General features: G+C 34.3%; 1 protein-coding gene across 6 annotated transcripts in view; it reads left to right on the forward strand.

Annotated features, from left to right (window-relative positions):
* TRIQK (triple QxxK/R motif containing) overlaps window positions 1-25,444 on the forward strand; it is a 99,076-nt gene that overhangs the window by 56,044 nt on the left and 17,588 nt on the right. For 2 of the 6 annotated variants that reach the window (XM_082363347.1, XM_082363351.1), the window contains one exon: window positions 4,387-4,468. In XM_082363347.1, coding sequence (XP_082219473.1) covers window positions 4,408-4,468 — 61 coding nt within the window. In that variant the 5' untranslated portion in view covers window positions 4,387-4,407. Of the gene's footprint in view, window positions 1-3,644; window positions 3,798-4,386; window positions 4,469-25,444 lie in introns of all 6 variants that reach the window. The other 4 variants (XM_082363350.1, XM_082363352.1, XM_082363348.1 and 1 more) reach the window with 3 other exon arrangements.

The raw sequence follows: 25,444 nt of genomic DNA on the forward strand, positions 1-25,444 counted from the left end.
TGGTTTATCAATTTTGTTTATCTTCCCAAAAAAGCAGCTTTTAGTTTTACTGAGCTTTGCTATGGTTTCCTTTATTTCTTTTTCTTTTATTTCTGATATGATCTTTATTATTTCTTCCTTTCTGCTAACTTTGGAGTTATTTTCTTCTTCTTTCTCTAATTGCTTTAGGTGTAAGGTTAGGTTGTTTATTTGAGATGTTTCTTGTTTCTTGAGGTAAGATTGTATTGCTATAAACTTCCCTGTTAAAATTGCTTTTGCTGCATCCCATAGGTTTTCGGTCGTCATGTTTTCATTGTCATTTGTTTCTAGGTATTTTTTGATTTCCTCTTTGATTTCTTCAGTGATCTCTTGGTTATTGAGTGGTGTATTGTTTAGCCTCCATATGTTTGTATTTTTTACAGATTTTTTCTTGTAATTGCTATCTAGTCTCACAGTGTTGTGGTCAGAAAAGATACTTGATACGATTTCAATTTTGTTAAATTTACCAAGGCTTGATTTGTGACCGAAGATATGATCTATCCTGGAGAATGTTCCATGAGCACTTGAGAAGAAATTGTATTCTGTTGTTTTTGGTTGGAATGTCCTATAAATATCAATTAAGTCCATCTTGTTTAATGTATCACTTAAAGCTTGTGTTTCCTTATTTATTTTCATTTTGGATGATCTATCCATGGTGAAAGTAGGGTGTTAAAGTCCCCTCTATGATTGTGTTACTGTCGATTTCCCCTTTTATGGCTGTTAGCATTTGCCTTATGTATTGAGGTGCTCCTATATTGGGTGCATAAATATTTACAATTGTTATGTCTTCTTCTTGGATTGATCCCTTGATCATTATGTCGTGTCCTTCTTTGTATCTTGTAATAGTGTTTGTTTTAAAGTCTATTTTGTCTGATATGAGAATTGCTACTCCAGCTTTCTTTTGATTTCCATTTGCATGGAATATCTTTTTCCATCCCCTCACTTTCAGTCTGTGTCCCTAGCTCTGAAGTCGGTCGCTTGTAGACAGCATATATATGGCTATTTTTTTTTGTATCCTTTCAGCCAGTCTATGTCTTTTGATTGGAGCATTTAATCCATTTACGTTTAAGGTAATTATCGATATGTATGTTCACATTACCATTTTCTTAATTGTTTTGGGTTTGTTATTGTAGGTCTTTTCCTTCTCTTATATTTCCTGCCTAGAGAAGCTCCTTTAGCATTTGTTGTAAACCTGGTTTGGTGATGCTGAATTCTCTTAGTTTTTGCTCTTCTGTAAATATTTTAATTTCCCCCTGAAATCTGAATGAGATCCTTTCTGGATAGAGTAATCTTTGTTGTGGGTTTTTCCCTTTCATCACTTTAGATATGTCCTGCTATGCCCTTCTGCTTTGCAGAGTTTCTGCTGAAAGATCAGCTGTTAACCTTATGGGGACTCCCTTGTATGTTATTTGTTGTTTTTCCTTGCTGGTTTTAATATGTTTTCTTTGTATTTAATTTTTGATAGTTTGATTAATATGTGTCTTGGCCTGTTTCTCCTTTGATTTATCCTGTATGGGACTCTCTGTGTGAAGTGGACCTGATTGACTATTTCCTTTCCCATATTAGGAAAGTTTTCAACTATAATCTTTTCAAATATTTTCTCAGTCCCTTTCTTTTTCTCTTCTTCTTCTGGGACCCCTATATTTCGAATGTTGGTGCGTTTAATGTTGTTCCAGCGTTCTCTGAGATTGTCCTCAGTTCTTTTCATTCTTTTTTCTTTATTCTGCTCTGCGGTAGTTATTTCCACTATTTTATCTTCCAGGTCATTTATCCGTTCTTCTGCCTCAGTTATTCAGGTATTGATTCCTTCTAGAGAATTTTTAATTTCATTTATTGTGTTGTCCATCATTGTTTGTTTGCTCTTTAGTTCTTCTAGGTCCTTGTTAAACGTTTTTTGTATTTTCCCCATTCTATTTCCAAAATTTTGGATCATATTTACTATCATTACTCTGAATTCTTTTTCATGTAGACTGCCTGTTTCCTCTTCATTTGTTTGGTCTGGTGGGTTTTTAACCTTGCTCCTTCATCTGCTGTGTGTTTCTCTTTCTTCTCATTTTGCTTCACTTACTGTGTTTGGGTCTCCTTTTCTGAGGTGCACGTTCATAGTTTCCAATGTTTTTGGTGTCTGCCCACAGTGGCTAAGGTTGGTTCAGTGGGTTGTGTAAGCTTCCTGGTGGAGGGAACTGGTGCCTGTGTTTGGTGGATGAGGCTGGATCTTGTCTTTCTGGTGGGCAGGACCATGTCCAGTGGTGTGTTAAGAGGTGCCTGTGACCTTATTATGATTTTACTCAACCTCTCTGCTAATGGGTGTGATTTTGTTCCTGTCTTGCTAATTGTTTGGCATAGCGTGTCCAGCTTGCTGTTCGTTGAGTGGAGCTGGGTCTTAGCATTGAGATGGAGATCTCGGGAAGAGCTTTTGCCATTTGATTTTATCTGGAGCTGGGAGGTCTCCAGTGGACCAATGTACTGAACTCAGCACTCCCACCTCAGAGACACAGGCCTGACACACAGACAGAGCACCAAGACCTTGTCAGCCACACAGCTCAGAAGAAAAGGGAGAAAAAAAGAATGAAAACTGAATAAAATAAAATAGATTTTAAAAATTATTAAAAATAAAAATAAAACGTAATAAAAAGAAAGAAAGAAAGAAGAGAACAACCAAACCAAAAAACAAATCCACCAATGATAACAAGCACTAAACATTATACAAAAACCAAACAAAACAATCAAAAAAATCCAGACAGGCAGAACCCTAGGACAATGGTAAAAGCAAAGCTATACAGATAAAATCACACAAAGAAGCATACACATACACACTGACAAAAAGAGAAAAAGGAAAAAATATATATATATCTATATAAAAAAAATAGGAAACGAGCAACCAAATCAATAAATAAATCTACCAATGATAATAAACTCTAAATACTAAACTAAGATAAACATAAAATACTAAACTAAGATAAACATAAAGCTAGAAACAAATTAGATGCAGAAATCAAACCCCAAGTCTACAGTTGCTCCCAAAGTTTACCGCCTCAATTTTGGGATGATTCATTCTCTATTCAGGTATTCCAGAGATGCAGGGTACATCAAGTTGATTGTGGAGTTTTAATCAGCTGCTCCTGAGGCTGCTGGGAGAAATTTCCCTTTCTCTTCTTTGTTTGCACAGCTCCTGGCATTCAGCTTTGGATTTGGCCCGCCTCTGTGTGTAGGTTGCCTGAGGGCGTCTGTTCTTCCCTTAGACAGGACTGGGTTAAAGTAGCACCTTATTCAGGGGCTCTGGCTCATTCAGGCCAGGGGGAGGGAGGGGTATGTAATGCGGGGCAGAGGCCAGTGTGACATTGCAACAGCCTGAGGCACACTGTGTGTTCTCCAGGGGAAGTTGTCCCTGGATCATGGGACCCTGGCAGTGGCAGGCTGCACATGCTCCCAGGGGTGGAGGGGTGGATAGTGACCTCTGCTTGCACACAGACTTCTTGGTGGCTGTAGCAGCAGCCTTAGAGTCTCATGCCCATCTCTGGTGTCTGTGCTGGCCACAGCTTGTGCCCATCCCTGGATCTCATTTAGGCTGTGCTCTGATTCCCTTCTCCTTGCTCACTCCAAAACATTGGTCTCTTGCCTCTTAGGCAGTTCCAGACTTTTTCCTGGACTCCCTCCTGGCTAGCTGTGGTGCATTAGCCCCCTTCAGGCTGTGTTCACGCAACCAACCCCAGTCCTCTTCCTGAGATCTGACCTCTGAAGCCCGAGCCTCAGCTCTCAGCCCCCGCCCACCCTGGCAGGTGAGCAGACAAGCCTCTTGGGCTGGTGAGTGCTGGTTGGCACCGATCCTCTGTGCGGGAATCTCTCTGCTTTGTCCTCTGCACCCGTGTTGCTGCGCTCTCCTCCATGGCTCCGAAGCTTCCCCCCTCTGCCACCCGCAGTCTCCGCCTGTGAAGGGCCTTCCTAGTGTGTGGAAACCTTTCCTCCTTCACAGCTCCCTCCCACTTGTGCAGGTCCTGTCCCTATTCTTTTGTCTCTGTTTTTTCTTTTTTCTTTTGCCCTACTCAGGTACATGGGGAGTTTCTTGCCTTTTGGGAAGTCTGAGGTCTTCTGCCAGCATTCAGTAGGTGTTCTGTAAGAGTTGTTCCACATGTAGATGTATTTCTGATGTATTTGTGGGGAGGAAGGTGATCTCCACGTCTTACTCCTCTGCCATCTTGAAGTTCTCTCGAATTTTATATTCTTTACCAATATCTAATGGGAATAAGTCAAATGCATTTTTACCTGTTGCTTTAAAAATGGATTTTGTGAAATAAATTATTCCTGAAGTTTGTAGAGAGTTCTTTTGAGTTTTTAGGACTTCATCATAATTATTTTCTTTCTTTGCAGCAGGCATTTTGGAGATCAAAGATGGGGAGAAAAGATGCCTCCACTATAAAACTGCCTGTTGATCAGTACAGAAAGCAAATTGGTAAGCAATGAATTCCCTTTGATACATTCTTGTGAATTAAGATGAAGAAAAAAAGCAGTTATGTGTGATATTAAGAAAATAACTTTTCCCTAATACATATGATGCACAGAATATGAATAACAAAGGACTGCACAGGACTGTTTTTAAGGAACAAAAATCAGTGCAGCCCTGTTTACCTATGAAGAAATACCTTTTTTGTACTTATGATTTTTCAAAGCTCTTATAGATTTAATTAATTTGGTAAAGCAAAAATACTTTTATTGTTATTCTTAAGGCAAGGTGCTTGTGTATAATCAGTATTTTTAATGTTAACATCTGTTTAATTATTTATTTTTATCCTTATAAAATCTTTCAATTCTTTTGACTCTTAGTGAAAATAATGTGATAACCTCATAATTCTCCATTAAAATTTTAACTTTGTAAAATGGTGGACTAGAGAGAAGTCCAGTCAACAGCAAAGGAAGATAACAGGAAGCTTCTCTGTTTTAGACTATGCTCTATGTGCAGGATTTCCTACTCAATCTTTTCAAGGATGCATGGAGTATTTACAAAAAATTACCTCCATACTACATCACAAACCAAGTCCCCTCAATTTTAAAGAATCAATATCCTGCAACCACATCTTTGAACAAAGTGTAGTAAATTAGAAATCAGTTGGAAGCCAAAAAGTTAACCTCCCCTCCCCTACCCGCTACCCTCTCTTCTTACATGTTCCTTCCTGTTGCCACCTGTTCCCATTCTTTTGGAAATTAAAATAATAATAATAATAATAATAATAATAATAATAATAAAACCTCTTCCAAATAACTGACAGATACACAAAGAAGTTACAATACAAGTCAGAAAATAAGTAGAAGTAATTGATAACAATAGAGTATATACCTGTTTTATAAATATGATGCATAAGGTATACTCCAGAAGGGAAAAGATGTTTCTGCAAAACAAAGGAGATGAAAACAAAGTGAAAAATATTTAAAATATGTAACCAATTAAAAATTTACATGTAGAAAAATAAAGCCCTACTGTAAAGAAAATAATCTGGAAATCCAATAGTAAAATGGGCAAAAAATATGAGCAGGCAATTCATAAAAGAGGAAATCAAAATACACAAAACCAAACAACTATTACAATAAAAAATGCAATCAAAAAAATCTTATGAAAGGTTTAACTCACGTAACTGATGGATAATGCAAATTAAAATACAGTATTTCTGACTATATTATTTCTTAGGAGAAGGTTTATGATATTTGATTTCTTTTGTATATATCTTCCTTCACTTATAGGATGCAGCATGAGTAAATTGTGTGGGTTGTTATATTATTTATGTGTTTAAACAGAAGGACTTACTTACCAGATTGAAGTGTGATCAAATGGGATGTGCTAAACCACATAAATAAAGAATAACGATATTGGAGATCAATCCACATCCAACTCTTAAATAAACAATTCTTAGAATTTTGACGAGTGTATATATCCATGTAACCACATATTCCAATCAAAATATAGAACATTTCCATCTTCTCAGATAGTTCTAGTCAGTCCTTACCCACACCCCCCATATGCAACCACTGTTCTGATTTCTATCATCACTGATGACAGAAAAATTAAATAAAGCATCAGCTAAGATTTTTATTGAAATTGAATTGTATCTAATGATCAATTTTTGAGAATAGACATCCTAAAAATCTAAAGTATTCTGTTCTATAAACATTGCATATCTTTCCTTTGATTTAGTTCTATTCATACATATAAGAGCCAAGAAAGAATAAGACAGAGAAAGTAATATAATTGTAAAGTCTCAGCCCTCTTCTTATACTAAATTGTTCTGAGGATTCTGTGTTATGCATTATGTTCCCATATAGAGTTCTCTTTCCTGTTTCACTTCCTCTTGAAAATATAAGCAGGCACAAGATCTACCCTTCTCACAGGATGCTTGTGAGATCCATAAAAAGTGTTAGAGCAGTTTATAAACTAGAGTGTTGCATGGACATGAGTTATCCTGGGTATACTTTGCAAATACAGTAATCATGATCAAATAAACTATACTAAAATTAAAATAGTGAGGGTATACTTTTGTTTACTCTTTTTAAGGATAATGCACTGCAGTGTTTAGATTTTCATGTATATACTATAGAATATTATAGTAATATTATGTAAGTAATAATAATAATAATATGTAAGATCTTGTAAAGAGAGAAAAAATGAAATAGAAAAGATATTAATTAGTTAATTAATTAGGATATTAATTTTTTTTTCGAGAATTTTCTCAAGGAAAGATTTTTTTTTTCTCACTTAATGTGTCAGAGTTAGAAAGTACCAGAAGCCTCAACTCATACTAATGATGATAGATGGTCTATCACCGACACTGTCTTCCTTACATGGAGTTCTATGTAGACGTTTTCCCAGATACGATCCAAAATGTGAGGAGGGAATAAAGCACCTAGAATTATTTTAAGAAGATATTTCAGTATTGGTGGTAAAAAACGAAGTACAAATAGCAAATAAACTGAGTATCACAGTGTTTTTTTTAGTATTCAAGCTGTTAGTAAGCTAATTTAGATTGCTAATAAAGTTTCACAATGAATAGAGGCGTTGTATGTGTGCAGTGCTCACTTGTTACTAGATCTCATTTATTTATGTAATTTTTGCATGGTCAGTCAGTAACTGTACTTGGCAAAACCAGTGCCATTTTTGAATGATGATTTCAATATCACTGTTTAATATTTGTCTTCCACTAAAAGTTTTGCCTTTTTAATTATGTAATAAATGACAGTGATTAATGGCTTTCACAAAAAGCCTTTCTTACAATAGTCTTTGCTCAGGTAAGAATCAAATGAGCTGACACTGTGACTGGAAACACCTCGTAGATAGAGAATGTTCACATTAAATGGACACTATGTTAATTATTGTATCGTGATCTTGAAATGTGTAGTGAACTGAGATGGAATACCCTTCTCACTTTCAAGGCAATAAACTAAGAAAAACTGAATATTCTGAAATATTGCTGACTGCAAGGGGAAATAAATTGGTTTGGGCCTTACATTTCTTCATAAATAATGTTTTAAAAATATATAATGTGAGACTGGCTAATATTACATGTATTATTCTAGAGATAAATTATTTCAAAATTGGAAAAGAATAGAATTTTTAAAACTCCTAACATAAGATATTTTGTAAATAGATATTATTAAATATATGAGGCCAAATAATACATGTGCTAGGTAAATCATATAAAAATTATAACTAATTTACTTATAAATTCCTATTTTCTTATATAACAGAAGTATTATAGGCATCTTGTGCCACGCATATCTTATTTCATCCTCATAGTGGTCCTATAGGAGCTATTGTTAGCTTCATTTTTTACAGATCGGGAAAATACAGCACAGATGGGTTAAAGAACTTTCTCAAGGTGCTACATTTGGTAAGAGGTAGAGCCAGGACTCCGTTCCAAGAAACTGACCACAGAATCCCTTCACTATACTGCTTCCCTGGGGCCAAAGACTATATTAGGTACTGGCAGATACAAAAATAATTAAGTCATAAGATCTGAGTTCATGGAATTGGCGGTATAATAGCACTATGGCTGTTATGACTGTCTGAGGAAACTCTGGTCATAATTTAGAAATACAAAGTCCAAAATAAATTCTGGTATTTCTTAATTCTCTCTATATTTTTAAAACTCCTAATGTTATTACTGTAGTTTATTCAGTAAAAATTCATATATAATGGTATACGTATTTACTATTTCCTCTATTCCTAATTCTGTTTTATGTCCCAGACTTTCTATCTAAAATCATTTTCTTTTGTGCCTGGTAGACATCATTTTTTAGAATTTCCTAGAATATATGCCTGCTTGTGGCAAATTCTCAGTTTCTTTTTTTAAAAAATGATATTGATATACCATTATTTCTGAAATATGTTATCTCTGGCTATAGAATTTGCATTTAGAAGGTTTTGTTTTTATTTCATTGTGTGTTCTTTCAATATATGAAAATATCACTCCTTTGCATTTTGTCTATTATTTTTACTCCTAGGAACTCAATCGAAATGTTACTTCTTTAAAAATAATCTTTTTTTTTTTTTAACCTCCTTTTAAGATTTTCTGTGTCTTTGGATTTCTGCAGTTTCACTAAGATGGGTCTAAGTATAGGTTTGATTTCATTTATTCTATTTGGGGTTTACTGGGCTTCCTGTTGTTGTAGATTCATTTTTTTAAATATGTTCTTGAAAATTCTTATCCATTTTTTCCTGAAAATATTACCCCAGTTTCATTCTTTTTCTCTCATTTTTGGCAAATACCAGATATTCTATTGCTGTACAATAGAAAGGTGCATTTTCAGCTTTACTAAATGCTGGTAAATTACTCTCTAAAGTGGATGCACTCACTATTTTACAGTCACAGAAATGATGTAAAATGTTGTCTATTTCTCCATATCTCTTTGTTACTTTTTAGACTTAAAATTTTTGCCAATCTCATACACATGAAACTGTATTCATTCTTATTTTAGTTTTCATTTTATTACTTACTAAGATTAATCATCTAATATATTTATTGATCTTTTGATTTGTCTCTTTGGCAAATCTATTGCTGCCATTTTTCTTTTTCTTTTTTTTGTGTGAGTAGACTTTTAACTACTATTCTTTTCTTTCATTCTTTTTTTTCATCTGTTAATAGATCTATATTTTCTTGAACCAATTTGTGTAACATCCTGGGATGAAGCTGAATGAAATCTACTGAGTTGTTTTTCTCTCAATGCATTGTTTCATTTCTTTATTTATACTGATAATAATTCTCTGTTACTTTATTCCATTATCCAATTTGCTTCTTGCTTTGGAAATACCTTACTTGTTTAGTTACTATAGCTTTTATACTTTTATACGTTTTTTTTAATAGTCTTTAAAGTGGTAGGACAAATCCTCACCCTTATGTGTTGTTTTTAAAACTTGTCTCAACTACTCTTGGTCCTCTATCCACTCATGTGAATTTTAAAATTAACTTTGAATAGTCATGAAAAAGACCACTGGTAGTCAAATTTGAATTCCCTGGGATTTGTAGATTACTTTGTGGAGAACTTATGTCTTTATATGTGAAAATTCATATCAATTTTATCTTTTGAAATGATCCTATGGCTGATAAATTCAATAATTTTTTATTATTTTTTTCATAAAGTTATTGAGTATTTTTGAGCTAAACAGAAGTGATACATAATTTATTTGCTATTATTGTGTAATTTTTTTGCTAATATAAAATTATATTTTGTAATTGGCTCTTGCTGCTATATAAACATGGTAATGAGTTTTAATGATTAACCTTGTACTAAGCAACCTGACTGCATTTTATTAGTAGTAATAATAATTTGTAATTTCTTTTGATTTTCTATATAGATGATTTTCTAATAGGCATAATTAATTTTTTTTTAACCTTTGTATTTTATCTTTCATATCTTGTTATGTTGTGCTTTTCAAGTAGTGGATATAAATTACTAACTTTTAAGAAAACACTTCAGTCGTTTTGCCATTATGTATAATACAGCTCTAGGGTTTTGGTACATACTTTTTGTTGGACTAAGGAAATTCCCCTTTGTTCTTAGTTTGCTAAGAGTTTGTTTTTCTTTTTTAAAATAATAAAGTATGTTGAATTTTATTGAATTTTTTTCTGTATCTGTTGGAAGGATATTTTTGTTATTTTGGCAAATTGTATTTATAGATTTTCAAATGTTAAACTATCTTTGCATTACTGATATATATCCTACTTTGTCTTGATATTTTTAAATACACAGCTGAATTTAGTTTACTAATAATTTAAGATTTTTTTAACATCCTTCTTCATGCATGAAATTGGCACATAACTTTCCATTCTCTTGCCATCTTTGTTCAGTTTTAGTTTCAGAGTCATATAAGATTTCTATAATGAATTGGAGAAATATCTTTTTTATATGCACCAGGATAGGTTATATAAATTTGGAAATATGACTTTCTGGAATGTTTATAAAACTCCCTAGCAAAACCCCTGTCTGAAGCTTTTTAGGTGAGTAGACTTTTAACTACCTTTTTTTTCCATCAGTTAATAGATCTATATTTTCTTCAGCCAATTTGGGTAACATATTCAGTGATAAAGTTGAATGGAAAATATCAAATATATTCATAAACAGTTATGCATAAAATTTTCTTAATATTTTAAAATTATAACTGTAATTTCTATTTTTAATTGATGTTATTTAATTTAACTCTATCTCTTTTTTCATCATCACTTGAGATTTGTTTAAATTTTTTAGACACTTTAAAGAATTAGCTTTTGTTACTAGATTTTATTATTTCCTTTTCCATAATTCTACTATTGTCTCTGATTTCCTTCATTGTAATTCTTTAACTTGTCTCTTTCTTTTATAATTATTTGAGTTGAATTCTTCACTATTTGCTTTTCAAACATTTTTTACTAATGTATTCATTTAATGGATCAGTTTTCTTCACTACATTATTGGCTCTATTATATTATTTTAGAGCTTTCTTGAGTTATATACAGTTATCCCTCAGTATCTGCCAGGGATTGGTTCCAGGACCCTCTGCAGGTACCAAAATCCATGGATGCTCAAGTCCCATAGTTGACCTTTGTATTAATGGCTCTGCATCTATGGATTCAACCAACCTTGAATTGTGTGGTACTGTCTGTATTTACTGGAAAAAAATCTTTCTAAAAGTGGACCTACATGGTTTAAACCCATGTTGTTCAAGGGTCAACTGTGTATATATATATATGCATTTCAAATTGATTTTTAACCTTATTGTTTTCTGTTCAGAAAATGTTTTTAGAATAATGTTAGTTTTTGATATTAAGCTCTTCTCTATTGCTTACTATATATATGGTCAATTTTGTTAACATTCTCTCTGTGCTTGCAAAGGATAGGTATCCTCTAATATTGGGATGCAGTACTGCTTATATTAATTGTGGTGTTCAAATCTATTTTGTACTTAATATGAATGTATGAGCTGTCATTCTGTGAGAAAGGATAATTAAAATATTCTTACTAATTCCATGAAGCTGTCAATTCTTGTAATTCTGTCATTTTTTACTTTGTATATTTTGAGGTTATGTTTTTGTTGCACAGCATTTCTAAATTGGTATATATTTCTGATAATTATTCCCCCTTTTCTATTAAATGCTGGTCTTTATAAAGTGCTATTAATTTTTTTCAGAGAATCTTTTTGTCTTAAATTAATGTTGGTAAAGACCTTTCTTTTGTTTAGTATTCTGATTGACATTTTTGTTCCTACCCTTTTACTTTCATCTAGACTTTAATGTTATATTTTATGATTTTGATACAGCCTAAGAATCTTTGTTTTGGGGCAAGCAAATTTAATCGTATATTATTTACTGTGAATAAAAAATCTAAATATATTTCCACAATTTTATTTTGTATTTTTTATCTGTGGTGGTTTTTCCTTGCTAATCTCTACCCTAACCTTCTTTCCAAAAAAAATTGGATTGTCTTTTTTTTTCTTTCAAATTTTAAAGTTTTACTTTCCATTTCTTTCTCTGTTTTCTTTTTTTGTTTGTTTGTTTGTTTAATTTTTTCATCCTTCAGATGTTATCCGGTATATTTGACTTAGTGAAAGCTAAAGTGTATCAATATGTTTATTTATCCTAAACAATATAAAGATTTTTAACTCTTTATATCTGATTACTTTTTCCTGTTGTTCATGTTGTTGTATGTATTACTTTCTCTCTTGTTTTTAACAGGATAATAGTTATTGTTATTATTTTTAACTTTTTTTTTTTAACTTTTTAATCACCAATAATTACTTAGATCTAACTTTATGTTTGCTCTCTTTACTAACCACTACCTCTTATATTTTACATCTTCCTCCTGGTGAAGTTTCCTTGCTCCTTTTGCCTGAATGCAAATATCTATTAGGGAAAAATTCCTCTGTCTCTGCTTAAAAGACAATATTGTTACATTGTACTCACACTTGAATTATTGTTTCAGGTGTTTCTGATGAGAACTCATCCATTAGTCTAATTGTCATTTCTTTTTGGTGTATTTTTTTTCCTGTCATTAAGAATTTTTTAACATATTTTTCAACTTTAATTTAATGCAAATGTTTATTTTTATTGGTAAAAAGAAAGAAAGGGGGTGGGCTTCAGAATTGGTGTGATTCTTCATCCTGGGGATTCTCGTCTTTCTTAAGTTTCAGAAGGACTTAAATCTCTGATTTTTTTTTTTTTTTAATAATGACTTTCCTCCTCTCTAATCTCTCCTTCTGGAATTCCTATTATGTATAAGTTCAGTCTTCACATTATAGCATCCATATCTCTTAAAATCATTTTTATATTTTATATCACTGTCCTACTCTGGGTTACTTCTCAGATCTACCTTCCCTTTGACTAACATTCACAAATTCTTTCTTTTTCTCTCTCTCATTTATTTCTTACTATGTCTAACTTGCACCCATAGATGTATCATTTCAGTGACCTTTTTTGTCCTGGGTAAAAGGTCTATTTAATCATTTTAAAAAATCATTCTGTTTTTATTCTGTTCCTTAATTTTTTCCTCTTTAATTATTTTAAATACCTAGTTTATATATTCTTTCAGGTTTTTTTAAATTATTTCTTCTTCTTATGGTACCAACTTTACCATTTGTTGTATTGGCTTATTTATTCTATGTCATGCTATTTTCTTCTTTTTCTTTCTTTTTTTTGATCTCTTTGTGCTTTATGGTTCTGAGTTTGTGTGTATGTATTCAGCTTCAACAGAGGTTTGTTTTTGTTTCTGTTTTCTCCCTCTGTGAGAGTCCCAGCAGTCTGAATTATGAAATATTCTTATGGAACAGTGTTCTATTTATTTATTGACAATGGGGATTTTATAGATTTTGAACTATTATTTTGGACTTATTTCTTGGCCTAGGATTCCCACAATTTGGACTTCATACCTTGTTTTGGGTCTAACAGTATTAAGATTTGTATTTCTCACAGGAGACACATCTATCTTCCACACCCAGAACTTAGAGGAAGCAGAAAGATTCCTTGCTATTTCTCCAGACAAGCACAGAATTACTTTTTGTATGTTTTGGTCAGTCCTTTGAGAACCTCAACTTTATCCATATATCTCACAGTGGCACTATACAGGTCTGGGCCTTTAAAATCTAATGTGCAAGCCTCTTGACGTCTAATACAGGCACTAATATGACCACCCCGACTTCTGCACCCAGGACCACCAGGACATCAGCTGGAACTAGCTGTCTTGCTTTGAGTTTTTTCCTTGTTTCTGGCATTTGAACATTTTCTCTATTTCCTTTATTTTATTATAAATATATGTATGTATGTGTGTATGTAAATATGTGTACATCTAATATTAAGAGCTTTATAGAATGTTTGTTTGTTTGTTTGTTTTTTTCCTACTGTTTCTATGTACTTATATCAGAGAAGGGTCCATCTCAGCCCACTCTACCATGTTTTCAGAACTGGAAATCCTTTTAACATTTAACTTTGCTGATTGCACACACTGCTTCCTTTCTACCTTGTTTAAGTATTTATATTTTTATTTGTATCTACTAGGATTTAAACATTTTTGCAGGCAGAAGCTCTATCTAATTTTTGCATCCTTAATGATCATCCCTAATGATAGAAGGTACTTAATACAATACAAAAGTCCCTAATTCTTAGGTAATTAAAATTCTATATGCCCTTTGTTTAACCTACTCTGTTTATATTATTTATTGTTTTGTAATTCCTCTTGAAATAATAAGCAGTATCTTTAACTAACTTGAAAACTCATTGATATATGCTGTTATTTAATTTTTCTGGAATTTGTTTTTTATCTTCTGTGTGATACCTTTTTGTTCTTTTCCTTTAATTTCATCTCTGTATCCCCAAGGGCACTTTACACATAGCAGCTACTTAAAAAAATATTTGTTGATTTTTTTTTGAGGGGGGGAGTGGTGGTTAAATACAAACTAAAGATTGAGATACTTTATAATACCTCTTACTTAACTACATTTCCCTCTGTTGGGGAGGAATAAACTTTCCTCTATCCATCTAGGTTCTTCTGGCTGGTCTAAGAATTAAATTGATATGAGACAGATTAATAGGAGAAAAATCAAACAAAAGTTTAAATAACATGTATACATAGGAAAGACCTAGCATAAACTGATTAACTCACCAAAATGACTGAAACCCTCACCTTAAATACCATCTTTAGCTAAAAATAAAGGAGGACTTGGGGGTAGTAGTTTGGAATTTTAAAAGAGAGGAAGGTAATTCACATGCAGATGGAAAGCAAACTTTTGGTAAACAAATGTTTGCTGGGCCCTGCAGAGATAATGAAACACAGAGTTCACTCTGATCTGTAGGCACTGCAGAGTTTCACCCACCACACCCAGCCCCTATTCTTGCAGATATCTCTGGTGATAGCTCTATTCTTAGAACAAGCTCTCTACCTAAATTTTTTAAACAGGAGAAGGTCAAAGTTTCTTCCTGAGTCTTTTTGGGCCTTGATTGTTTTAAGCTCAAAATAATCTGCATGCCAAAGAGACATTTTGGGGTGGCAAATTTTGCTCCCCTACATGTATAAGTTGCTCTCCATATATTAAATTGTTGCTTGGTTAGCATTTTTAAAGTATTTTTCTGGGAAGTTAATTTATATCTCATAAGCAACTTGTTGCATTATCTTTGTAGCAACTCAAAGTAAAGTACTTGTTTCTTAGTACTTAATGACTTAATGTGCTGTTAAATGGTGATGATTAATGTTAAGTTGATTAATGTATGATTAATGTTAAGTTGTTCTGTGCAAGCATTGAAAAATTATCATTGTTTGAGTTGCCTCTATAACATAATTTTAAAAGTTTGCGTGAGAATTTTGTTTCTGAGGATTAATTTACCAGCTTCCTCTCTATAGCCTAGATACCCCTCAATAATTTTAAGAAAAATACTTTTTTCAAATTTACTTTTATAGATACCTCCTTTTTCTAAGTAAATATGTGGCATCATTTTGTATGACTAGCTAAGTATAAAAGTGTACAATGCTGATGAGAATCCATTAGATCTGTATTTTTTATTGTGTTCCTGGTTTTGTAATAATTTTCTTTTTATCAACTTGATTGATTAAAATTTTAATTATATTTTGCCTGTGACCATGCAATTTGTGATTTTATTCATTTTGCAGCTATCAAAATGCAGACTTTTTGTTTACTGGCATAGCTACTGGAGCTTGCTATAGAGTTCCATAAGAAAGACTATTGACCCTTGCTTTTGCAAAGAGTTTTCTATAGTTATTTGTAGTTTGTAATATAGTAGCTAAAAATTGTGTTCATATAGTAGTTGGAAAATTACTTTATATGCCAAATAGTATTGTTCTTTTATGTGTAATTATGGTAATATGAGAAAAGTAAGATTTCAAATAGCATTTTGCTTTTTAAGGAAGGGAGGATGGATTTGAAGCAGTTGAGAAATTATTCTAAAGATGTTATAGGAAATATAAAAGTCTTTATTGTTGATTAGCAAATTTTATTATTTGTCAGTATTTTGGGCATGCTGTAAATAACTCATCTTCCAATAATTCATTTGAGTAATTAAATTTAGATTGCAAATTTTTCTTTTCAAATATTTTGACTCTTATCTCTTTGCTTTTCTATTGTATCTTAATTGGTGTGGTCTATATAAATGGACAATAAATTATATATCTTTGTTATAGAGATCAGACAGTGAATAGAACTTGGTATTCATCCCAGACAGAATTATGATTGAATGTGTTTGCAAGATTAAAGCACTGAATTTACTTTTTTCTAATTAAAGGCAATTAAAGATTTCCAGACACAAATAAAAGACAATGAATTGAGGAATAAGTGTAGGAGCAAGTCCATTTGCAGGTGAAAAGATGTGCCTTTGAAGCAGAACCAGCTGTATTTTCATTGAAAGAATAACAGTTGAGGAAGCTTTTCTGCATGTGCTTGCTTGATAGCATAATGTACTCATAAGCAGCTTATGCAGTATTCAGAAAATAACAGTGCATTAATTTTTAAAGCAGCAAAGGCAGAGGAAGAGCAGTACTGCCACATGATGATAATGAGTGTGGCTAGTGTAAAGTCTACTGTTCTAAGAAAGAAAAAAAAAAGTGAGCTTCTGAAAAATGAACATTTATAAAACAATAACCAGATATTCACATGATAATGAGCTTAGGCCACAATATCAACAAAGGGCAAAGATGCAGTCTTGTTTCTGGGCAAAGCTAAGGAATTAAAAAGCAAAAAGCCAAAAGCAGTTAAGTTATCTATTCTTTTATTAAACTAAGGAAACTGTCAGTAAACCTGTGGCACAGTAAACACAGACTATTACTTTAAATATAAAATAATTCATGGCATAAATGTAGGTTTTTATGTTGAATTAAATAGAGCATATAAATTAATCTATTCTTTCCTAAATTAATTTAATATGAGGAATGGAAAATGATAATATTGAGATATCAAAATATGATCTTTATTAAACATATATTCTTATATCTACCCGTGATTCTTTATAGAAACAGTGCCCATGCTAAAGTTTAATATATTTTAATTATACTGAATAAGAAAGGAATTTTTAACATATATAATATCTACTGATTAGAAATTGTAAATGAAAATGGCTTTTTAAAGTATTCTGTTTAAAAAAGCAGATACTACACAGATTGTTTGCAAAGTGTATATAAATAAAAATTATGAGAATGTAGGTATTATCCTTGCTATCAAAAAATTCAGGCATAATTCAAAAATTCTTTTGCATCAATGTTTTCTTTTTAGTTATTATTTTGCTCTTAGTTTATATTTATAATCCCTGTTTAAGACTTGAAACAGGAAATTCTGGTGATTATGTACAATGAGTTGTCAAGTATATGTTTTCAATTTGTATTTAACAGGAGAAATCAGAGACAGACTAGTTTGTTTTGTTAAAGTTGCTTGAATTGGGAACTACACACATATTATTAGGTAAATCTTAGTTTTCTGTCATTAGAAGTAACCTGAGATATAATCTTTTGGGGCATAAGGATGATTAAAATGATCCCAAAGAAAAGTATCCACTCCACTTTGCTCTTAGTTTTATAAAGTGTGAGCCAGGGCTAGAAATAGCTGTGAATCCAGAGTGAAAAAAGAAATAAACTTATTGTTCTCTTATCTCCTGGAATCAAGAAGTAATCAATTAACCTCTCTCTCTCATTTTCATCTTATTTCAAGTTGGCTTTCTGTCCTTTATCATGAAAATAATCCTGAAGAGTATCTAAGAAGATCCTCAAAAACTACCCAGATATTTTCCAACCAAGCCAGAGACTGTTACTCTCTAAATCTAGGATCTTAAGTGATATTTAGTCTTTTTATTCTTTCTTCTTTTTTCTATTATGATCCAGCCTAAAAGATGAGAAAGAAATATTTAAATTTTTATAATGCTGTTTTAAGGAGAAATTGGTTGTGTAGAGAGGATGGGCAGGTCACTCTAGGAGCAAGAGAAGGTTGCTCAGGTTATCATTGGTTCAGGTTATCATTGTCAGTATTCTAGCTGGTCATAGTACTTATAGTTTATGACCTTCCTTCTCCAATATTCATTCCAGATCTTCTTATCTCTAGCAAGAATCTGAGTTTGATGAGCCCTTTGCCATTAGTGGGTAACACAAATCTTCGTTCCTGAAGGTTCTAAGTGATTCTTCTTGTTATAAAGTCACACAGTTGAACTTTTTTTTTAATATAGATATAGAAATATATATATTTATTTATTTATTTTTAACATTTTTATTGGAGTCTAATTACTTTACAATGGTGTGTTAGTTTCTGCTTTATAACAAAATGAATCAGTTATACATATACATATATCCCCATATCTATTCCCTCTTGCATCTCCCTCCCTCCCAAACTCCCTATCCCACCCTTCTAGCTGGTCACAAAGCAACGAGCTGATCTCCCTGTGCTATGTGACTGCTTCCCACTAGCTATCTATTTTACATTTGGTAGTGTATATATGTCCATATATACACTACCACTCTCTCACTTTTTCACAGCTTACCCTTCCCCCTCCCAGTGTCCTCAAGTCTAGTAGGTCTGCGTCTATATTCCCATCTTGCCCCTAGGTTCTTCATGATCTTTTTATTTTTTTTCTTAGATTCCATATATATGTGTTAGCATACAGTATTTGTTTTTCTCTTTCTGACTTACTTCACTCTGTATGACAGGCTCTAGGTCCATCTACCTCACTACAAATAACTCAATTTCATTTCTTTTTATGGCTGAGCAATATTCCATTGTATATATGTGCCACATCTTCTTTATCCATTCATCTGTCGATGGCCACTTAGGTTGCTTCCCTGTCCTGGCTATTGTAAATAGAGCTGCAATGAACATTGTGGTACATGACTCTTTTTGAATTATGGTTTTCTCAGGATATATACCCAGTAGTGGGATTGCTGGGTCGTATGGTAGTTCTATTTTTAGTTTTTTAAGGAACCTCTATACTGTTCTCCATAGTGGTTGTATCAATTTACTTTCCCACCAACAGTGCAAGAGGGTTCCCTTTTCTCCACACCCTCTCCAACATTTATTGTTTGTAGATTTTTTGATGATGGCCGTTCTGACTGGTGTGAGATGATATCACATTGTAGTTTTGATTTGCATTTCTCTAATGATTAATGATGTTGAACATTCTTTCATGTGTTTGTTGGAAATCTGTATATCTTCTTTGGAGAAATGTCTGTTTAGGTCTTCTGCCCATTTTTGGATTGGGTTGTTTGTTTTTTTTTTTGATATTGAGCTGCATGAGTTGCTTGTATACTTTGGAGATAAATCCTTTGTCAGTTGCTTCATTTGCAAATATTTTCTCGCATTCTGAGGGTTGTCTTTTCGTCTTGTTTATGGTTTCCATTGCTGTGCAAAAGCTTTTAAGTTTCATTAGGTCCCATTTGTTTATTTTTGTTTTTATTTCCATTTCTCTAGGAGGTGGGTCCAAAAGGCTCTTGCTGTGATTTATTTCATAGAGTGTTCTGCCTAGGTTTTCCTCTAACAGTTTGATAGTGTCTGGCCTTACATTTAGGTCTTTAATCCATTTTGAGTTTATTTTTGTGTATGGTGTTAGGGAATGTTCTAATTTCATTCTTTTACATGTAGCTGTCCGGTTTTCCCAGCACCACTTATTGAAGAGACTGCTTTTCTCCATTGTATATTCTTGCCTCCTTTATCAAAGATAAGGTGAACAAATGCACATGCACTTATCTCTGGGCTTTCTATCCTGTTCCATTCATCTATATTTCTGTTACTGTGCCAGTACCACACTTTCTTGGTTACTGTAGCTTTGTAGTATAGTCTGAAGACTGGGAGCCTGATTCCTCCAGCTCCGTTTTTCTTTCTCAAGATTGCTTTGGCTATTCGGGGTCTTTTGTGTTTCCATACAAATTGTGAAATGTTTTGTTTTACTTCTGTGAAAAATGACAGTGGTAGTTTGATAGGGATTGCATTGAATCTGTAGACTGCTTTGCGTAGTATAGTCATTTTCAGAATGTTGATTCTTCCAATCCAAGGACATGGTATATCTCTCCATCTATATGTATCATCTTTAATTTCTTTCATCAGTGTCTTATAGTTTTCTGCATACAGGTATTTTGTCTCCTTAGGTAGGTTAATTCCTAGGTATTTTATTCTTTTTGTTGCAGTGGTAAATGGGATTGTTTTCTTGATTTCACTTTCAGATTTTTCATCATTAGTGTATAGGAATGCAAGAAATTTCTCTGCATTAATTTTGTATCCTGCTACTTTACCAAATTCACTGATGAGCTATAGTACTTTTCTGGTAGCATCTTTAGGATCCTCTATGTATAGTATCATGTCATCTGCAAACAGTGGCAGCTTTACTTCTTTTCCGATTTGGATTCCTTTTATTCATTTTTCTTCTCTGATTGCTGTGGCTAAGACTTCCAAAACTATGTTGAATAATAGTGGTGAGAGTGGGCAACCTTGTCTTGTTGCTGATCTTAGTGGAAATGGTTTCAGTTTTTCACCATTAAGGACGATGTTGGCTGTGGGTTTGTCATATATGACCTTTATTATGTTGAGGTAAGTTCCCTCAATGCCTACTTTCTAGAGGATTTTTATCATAAATGGGTGTTGAATTTTGTCGAAAGCTTACTCTGCATCTATTGAGAAGATCATATGGTTTTTCTCCTTCAGTTTGTTAGTATGGCATATCACATTGATTGATTTGTGTATATTGAAGAATCCTTGCATTCCTGGGATAAACCCCACTTGATCATGGTGTATGATCCTTTTAATGTGCTGTTGGATTCTGTTTGCTAGTATTTTGTTGAGGATTTTTACATCTATGTTCATCAATGATATTGGCCTGTAGTTTTCTTTCTTTGTGACATCTTTGTCTGGTTTTGGTATCAGGGTGATGGTGGCCTCATAGAATGAGTTTGAAAGTGTTTCTCCCTCTGCTATATTTTGGCAGAGTTTGAGAAGGATAGGTGTTAGCTCTTCTCTAATTGTTTGATAGAGCTTGCCTGTGAAGCCATCTGGTCCTGGGCTTCTGTTTGTTGGAAGGTTTTTAATCACATTTTCAATTTCAGTGCTTGTGATTGGTCTGTTGATATTTTCTGTTTCATCCTGGTTCAGTTTCGGAAGGTTGTGCTTTTCTAAGAATTTGTCCATTTCTTCCAGGTTGTCCATTTTATTGGCCTATAGTTGCTTGTAGTAATCTCTCATGATCCTTTGTATTTCTGCAGTGTCAGTTGTTACTTCCCCTTTTTCATTTCTAATAATATTGATTTGAGTCTTCTCCCTTTTTTTCTTGATGAGTCTGGCTACTGGTTTATCAATTTTGTTTATCTTCTCAAAGAACCAGCTTTTATCTTTATTCATCTTTGTTATTGTTTCCTTCATTTATTTTTCATTAATTTCTGATCTGATCTTTATGATTTCTTTCCTTCTACTAACTTTGGGATTTTTTTGTTCCTTTTTTCTAATTGTTTTAGATGTAAGGTTAGGTTGTTCATTTGAGATGTTTCTTGTTTCTTAAGGTAGGATTGTTTTGCTATAAACTTCCCTCGTAGAACTGCTTTTGCTGCATCCCATAGGTTTTGGGTCATTGTGTTTTCATTGTCATTTGTTTCTAAGTATTTTTTCATTTCCTCTTTGATTTCTTCAGTGATCTCTTGTTTATTAACTAGTGTATTGTTTAGCCTCCATGTGTTTGTATTTTTTACAGATTTTTTTCCTGTAATTGATATCTAGTCTTATAGTGTTTTGGTCAGAAAAGATACTTGAAATGATTTCAATTTTCTTAAATTTACCAAGGCTTGACTTGTGACCCAAGATATGATCTATCCTAGAGAATGTTCCATGGGCACTTGAGAAGAAAGTGTATTCTGTTGTTTTTGGATGGAATGTCCTATAAATATCAATTAAGTCCATCTTGTTTAATGTATCACTTAAAGCTTGTGTTTCCTTATTCATTTTCATTTTGGATGATCTGTCCATTGGTGAAACTGAGGTGTTAAATTCCCCTGCTATGACTGTGTTACTGTCCATTTCCCCTTTCATGGCTGTTAGTATTTTCCTTATGTGTTGAGGTGCTCCTATGTTGGGTGCATAAATATTTACAATTGTTATATCTTCTGCTTGGATTGATCCCTTGATCATTTTGTAATATCCTTCTTTGTCTCTTGTAATAGTCTTTATTTTAAAGTCTATTTTGTCTAATGTGGGAATTGCTACTCCAGCTTTCTTTTGATTTCCATTTGCATTGAGTATCTTTTTCCATCCCCTCATTTTCAGTCTGTATGAGTCTCTAGTTCTGAAGTGGGTCTCTTATAGACAGCATACATATGGGTCTTGTTTTTGTATCCATTCAGTCAGTCTATGTCTTTTGGTTGGAGCATTTAATCCATTTACATTTAAGGTAATTATCGATATGTATGTTGTTTTGGGTTTGTTATTGTAGGTCTTTTCCTTCTCTTGTGTTTCATGCCTATTGAAGTTCCTTTAGCATTTGTTGTAAAGCTGGTTTGTTTGTGCTGAATTCTCTTAGCTTTTGCTTGTTTGTAAAGTTTTTAATTTCTCCATCAAATCTGAATGAGATCCTTGCTGGATAGAGTAATATTGGTTGTAGGTTTTTCCCTTTCATCACTTTAAATATGTCCTGCCACTCCCTTCTGGCTTGCAGAGTTTCAGCTGAAAGATCAGCTGTTAAACTTATGGGGATTCCCTTGTATGTTATTTGTTGTTTTTCCCTTGCTGCTTTTAATATTTGTTCTTTGTATTTAATTTTTGATAGTTTGATTAATATGTGTCTTGTCATGTTTTTCCTTGGATTTATCCTGTATGGGACTCTCTGTGCTTCCTGGACTTGATTAATTATATCCTTACCCATATTAGGAAAGTTTTCAACTATAATCTCTTCAAATATTTCTCAGTCCCTTTCTTTTTCTCTTCTTCTTCTGTGACCCCTATAATTCAAATGTTGGTGCGTTTAGCATTGTCCCAGAGGTCTCTGAGACTATCCTCAATTATTTTCATTCTTTTTTCTTTATTCTGCTCTGCAGTAGTTATTTCCACTATTTTCTCTTCCAGGTCACTTATCCGTTCTTCTGCCTGTTATTCCGCTACTTTTCCCTTCTAGAGAATTTTTAATTTCATTTATTGTGTTGTTCATGATTGTTTGTTTGCTGTTTAGTTCTTCTAAGTCCTTGTTAAACGTTTCGTATATTTTCTCCATTCTACTTCCAAGATTTTGGATCATGTTTACTATCATTATTCTGAATTCTTTTACAGGTAGACTGCCTATTTCCTCTTAATTTGTTAGGCCTGATGGTTTTTTACCTTGCTCCTTCATCTGCTGTGTGTTTCTTTGTCTTCTCATTTTGCTTAACTTACTGTGTTTGGGGTCTCCTTTTCACAGGCTGCATGTTCGTAGTTACCTTTGTTTTTGGTGTCTGTCCCCAGTGGCTAAGGTTGGTTCAGTGGGTTGTGTAGGCTTCCTGGTGGAGGGAACTAGTGCCTGTGTTCTGGTGGATGAGGCTGGATCTTGTCTTTCTGGTGGGCAGGTCCACATCTGGTGGTGTGTTTTAGGCTGTCTGTGACCTTATTATGATTTCAGGCAGCCTTTCTGCTAGTGGGTGGGGTTGTGTTCTTCTCTTATTAGTTGTTTGGCATAGGGTGTCCAGCACTGTAGGTTGCTGTTCATAGAGTGGAGCTGGGTCTTGGCGTTGTGATGGAGATCTCTGGGAGATTTTTGCTGTTTGATATTACGTGGAGCTGGGAGGTTTCTTGAAGACCAATGTCCTGAACTTGGCTCTCCTACCTCAAAGGCACAGCCCTGACACCTGGCTGGAGCACCAAGAGCCTGTCCTCCACACGGCTCAGAATAAAAGGGAGAAAAAAAGAAAGAAAGAAAGAAAGAAAAAGATAAAATAAAATAATATAAAATAGAATAAAATAAATAACTTAAAATGTTATTAAAATAAAAACAAAAATTAATTATTAAAAATTTTTAAGTAATTAAGAAAAAAGAAAGAGAGAAGAGAACAACCAAACCAAAAACCACATCCACCAATGATAACAAGCACTGAAAACTATACCAAAAACACAAACAAACAAACTAAAAAAAACGGACAGACAGAACCCAGGACAAATGGTAAAAGCAAAGCTATACAGAGAAAATCACACACAGAAGCATACGCCTACACACTCACAAAAAGAGAAATCGGGAAAAAGAAAAAATATATATATATCGTTGCTCCCAAAATCCATCTTCTCAGTTTGGGATGATTCGTTGTCTATTCAGGTATTCCTCAGATGCAGGGTACATCAAGTTGACTGTGGTGATTTAATCCGCTGCTGGGATTTAATGAGGCTGCTGGGAGAGATTTCCCTTTCTCTTTGTTCGCACAGCTCCTGGTGTTCAGATTTGGATTTGGCCCCTCCTCTGCGTGTAGGTCGCCTGAGGGCGTCTGTTCTTCACTCAGATAGGATGTGGTTAAATTAACAGCTGCTTCGGGGGCTCACGCTCACTGAGGCCGGTGGGGGAGGGAGGGGTACGGAGTGCAGGGCGAGCCTGCGGTGGCAGAGGCCAGCATGACGTTGCACCAGCCTGATGTGCACCGTGTGTTCTCCTGGGGAAGTTGACCCTGGATCACAGGACCCTGGCAGTGGTGGGCTGCACAGTCTCCCAGGAGGAGAGGTGTGGATAGTGACCTGTGCTTGCACACAGGCTTCTTGGTGGCTGCAGCAGCAGCTTTAGCGTCTCATGCCCGTCTCTGGGGTCCACATTGATAGCCGTGGCTCACACCCGTCTCTGGAACTCTTTTAAGCAGTACTCTTAATCCCCTCTCCTTGCGCACCAGGAAACAAAGAGGCAAGAAAAAGTCTCTTGCCTCTTCAGCAGTTCCAGACCTTTTCCCGGACTCCCTCCCAGCTAGCCGTGGTGCACTAACCCCTTCAGTCTGTGTTCACGCAGCCAACCCCAGTCCTTTCCCTGCGATCTGATCAAAGCCGGAGCCTCGGCTCCCAGCCCCCGCCCGCCCCAGTGGGTGTGGAGACATGCCTCTCGGGCTGGTGAGTGCTTGTTGGCAGTGATCCTCTGTGCGGGAATCTCTCCACTTTGCCCTCTGCACCCCTGTTGCTGCGCTCTCCTCCATGGCTCCAAATCTTCCCCGCTCCACCACCCACAGTCTCTGCCCGCGAAGGGCCTTCCTAGTGTGTGGAAACCGTTCCTCCTTCACAGCTCCCTCGCACTGGTGCAGGTCCCGTCCCTATTCTTTTGTCTCTGTTTTTTTCTTTTTTCTTTTGCCCTACTCGGGTACGTGGGGAGTTTCTTGCCTTTTGGGACATCTGAGGTCTTCTGCCGGCCTTCAGTAGGTGTTCTGTAGGAGTTGTTCCACATGTAGATGTATTTCTGATGTATTTGTGGGGAGGAAGGTGATCTCCACGTCTTATTCTTCCGCCATCTCCCAAATGGGTCTTCTTCTAGAT

The sequence above is a fragment of the Balaenoptera borealis genome (assembly GCF_965194805.1).
Source record: "Balaenoptera borealis genome assembly, chromosome: 17".
Lineage (NCBI taxonomy): Eukaryota > Metazoa > Chordata > Mammalia > Artiodactyla > Balaenopteridae > Balaenoptera > Balaenoptera borealis.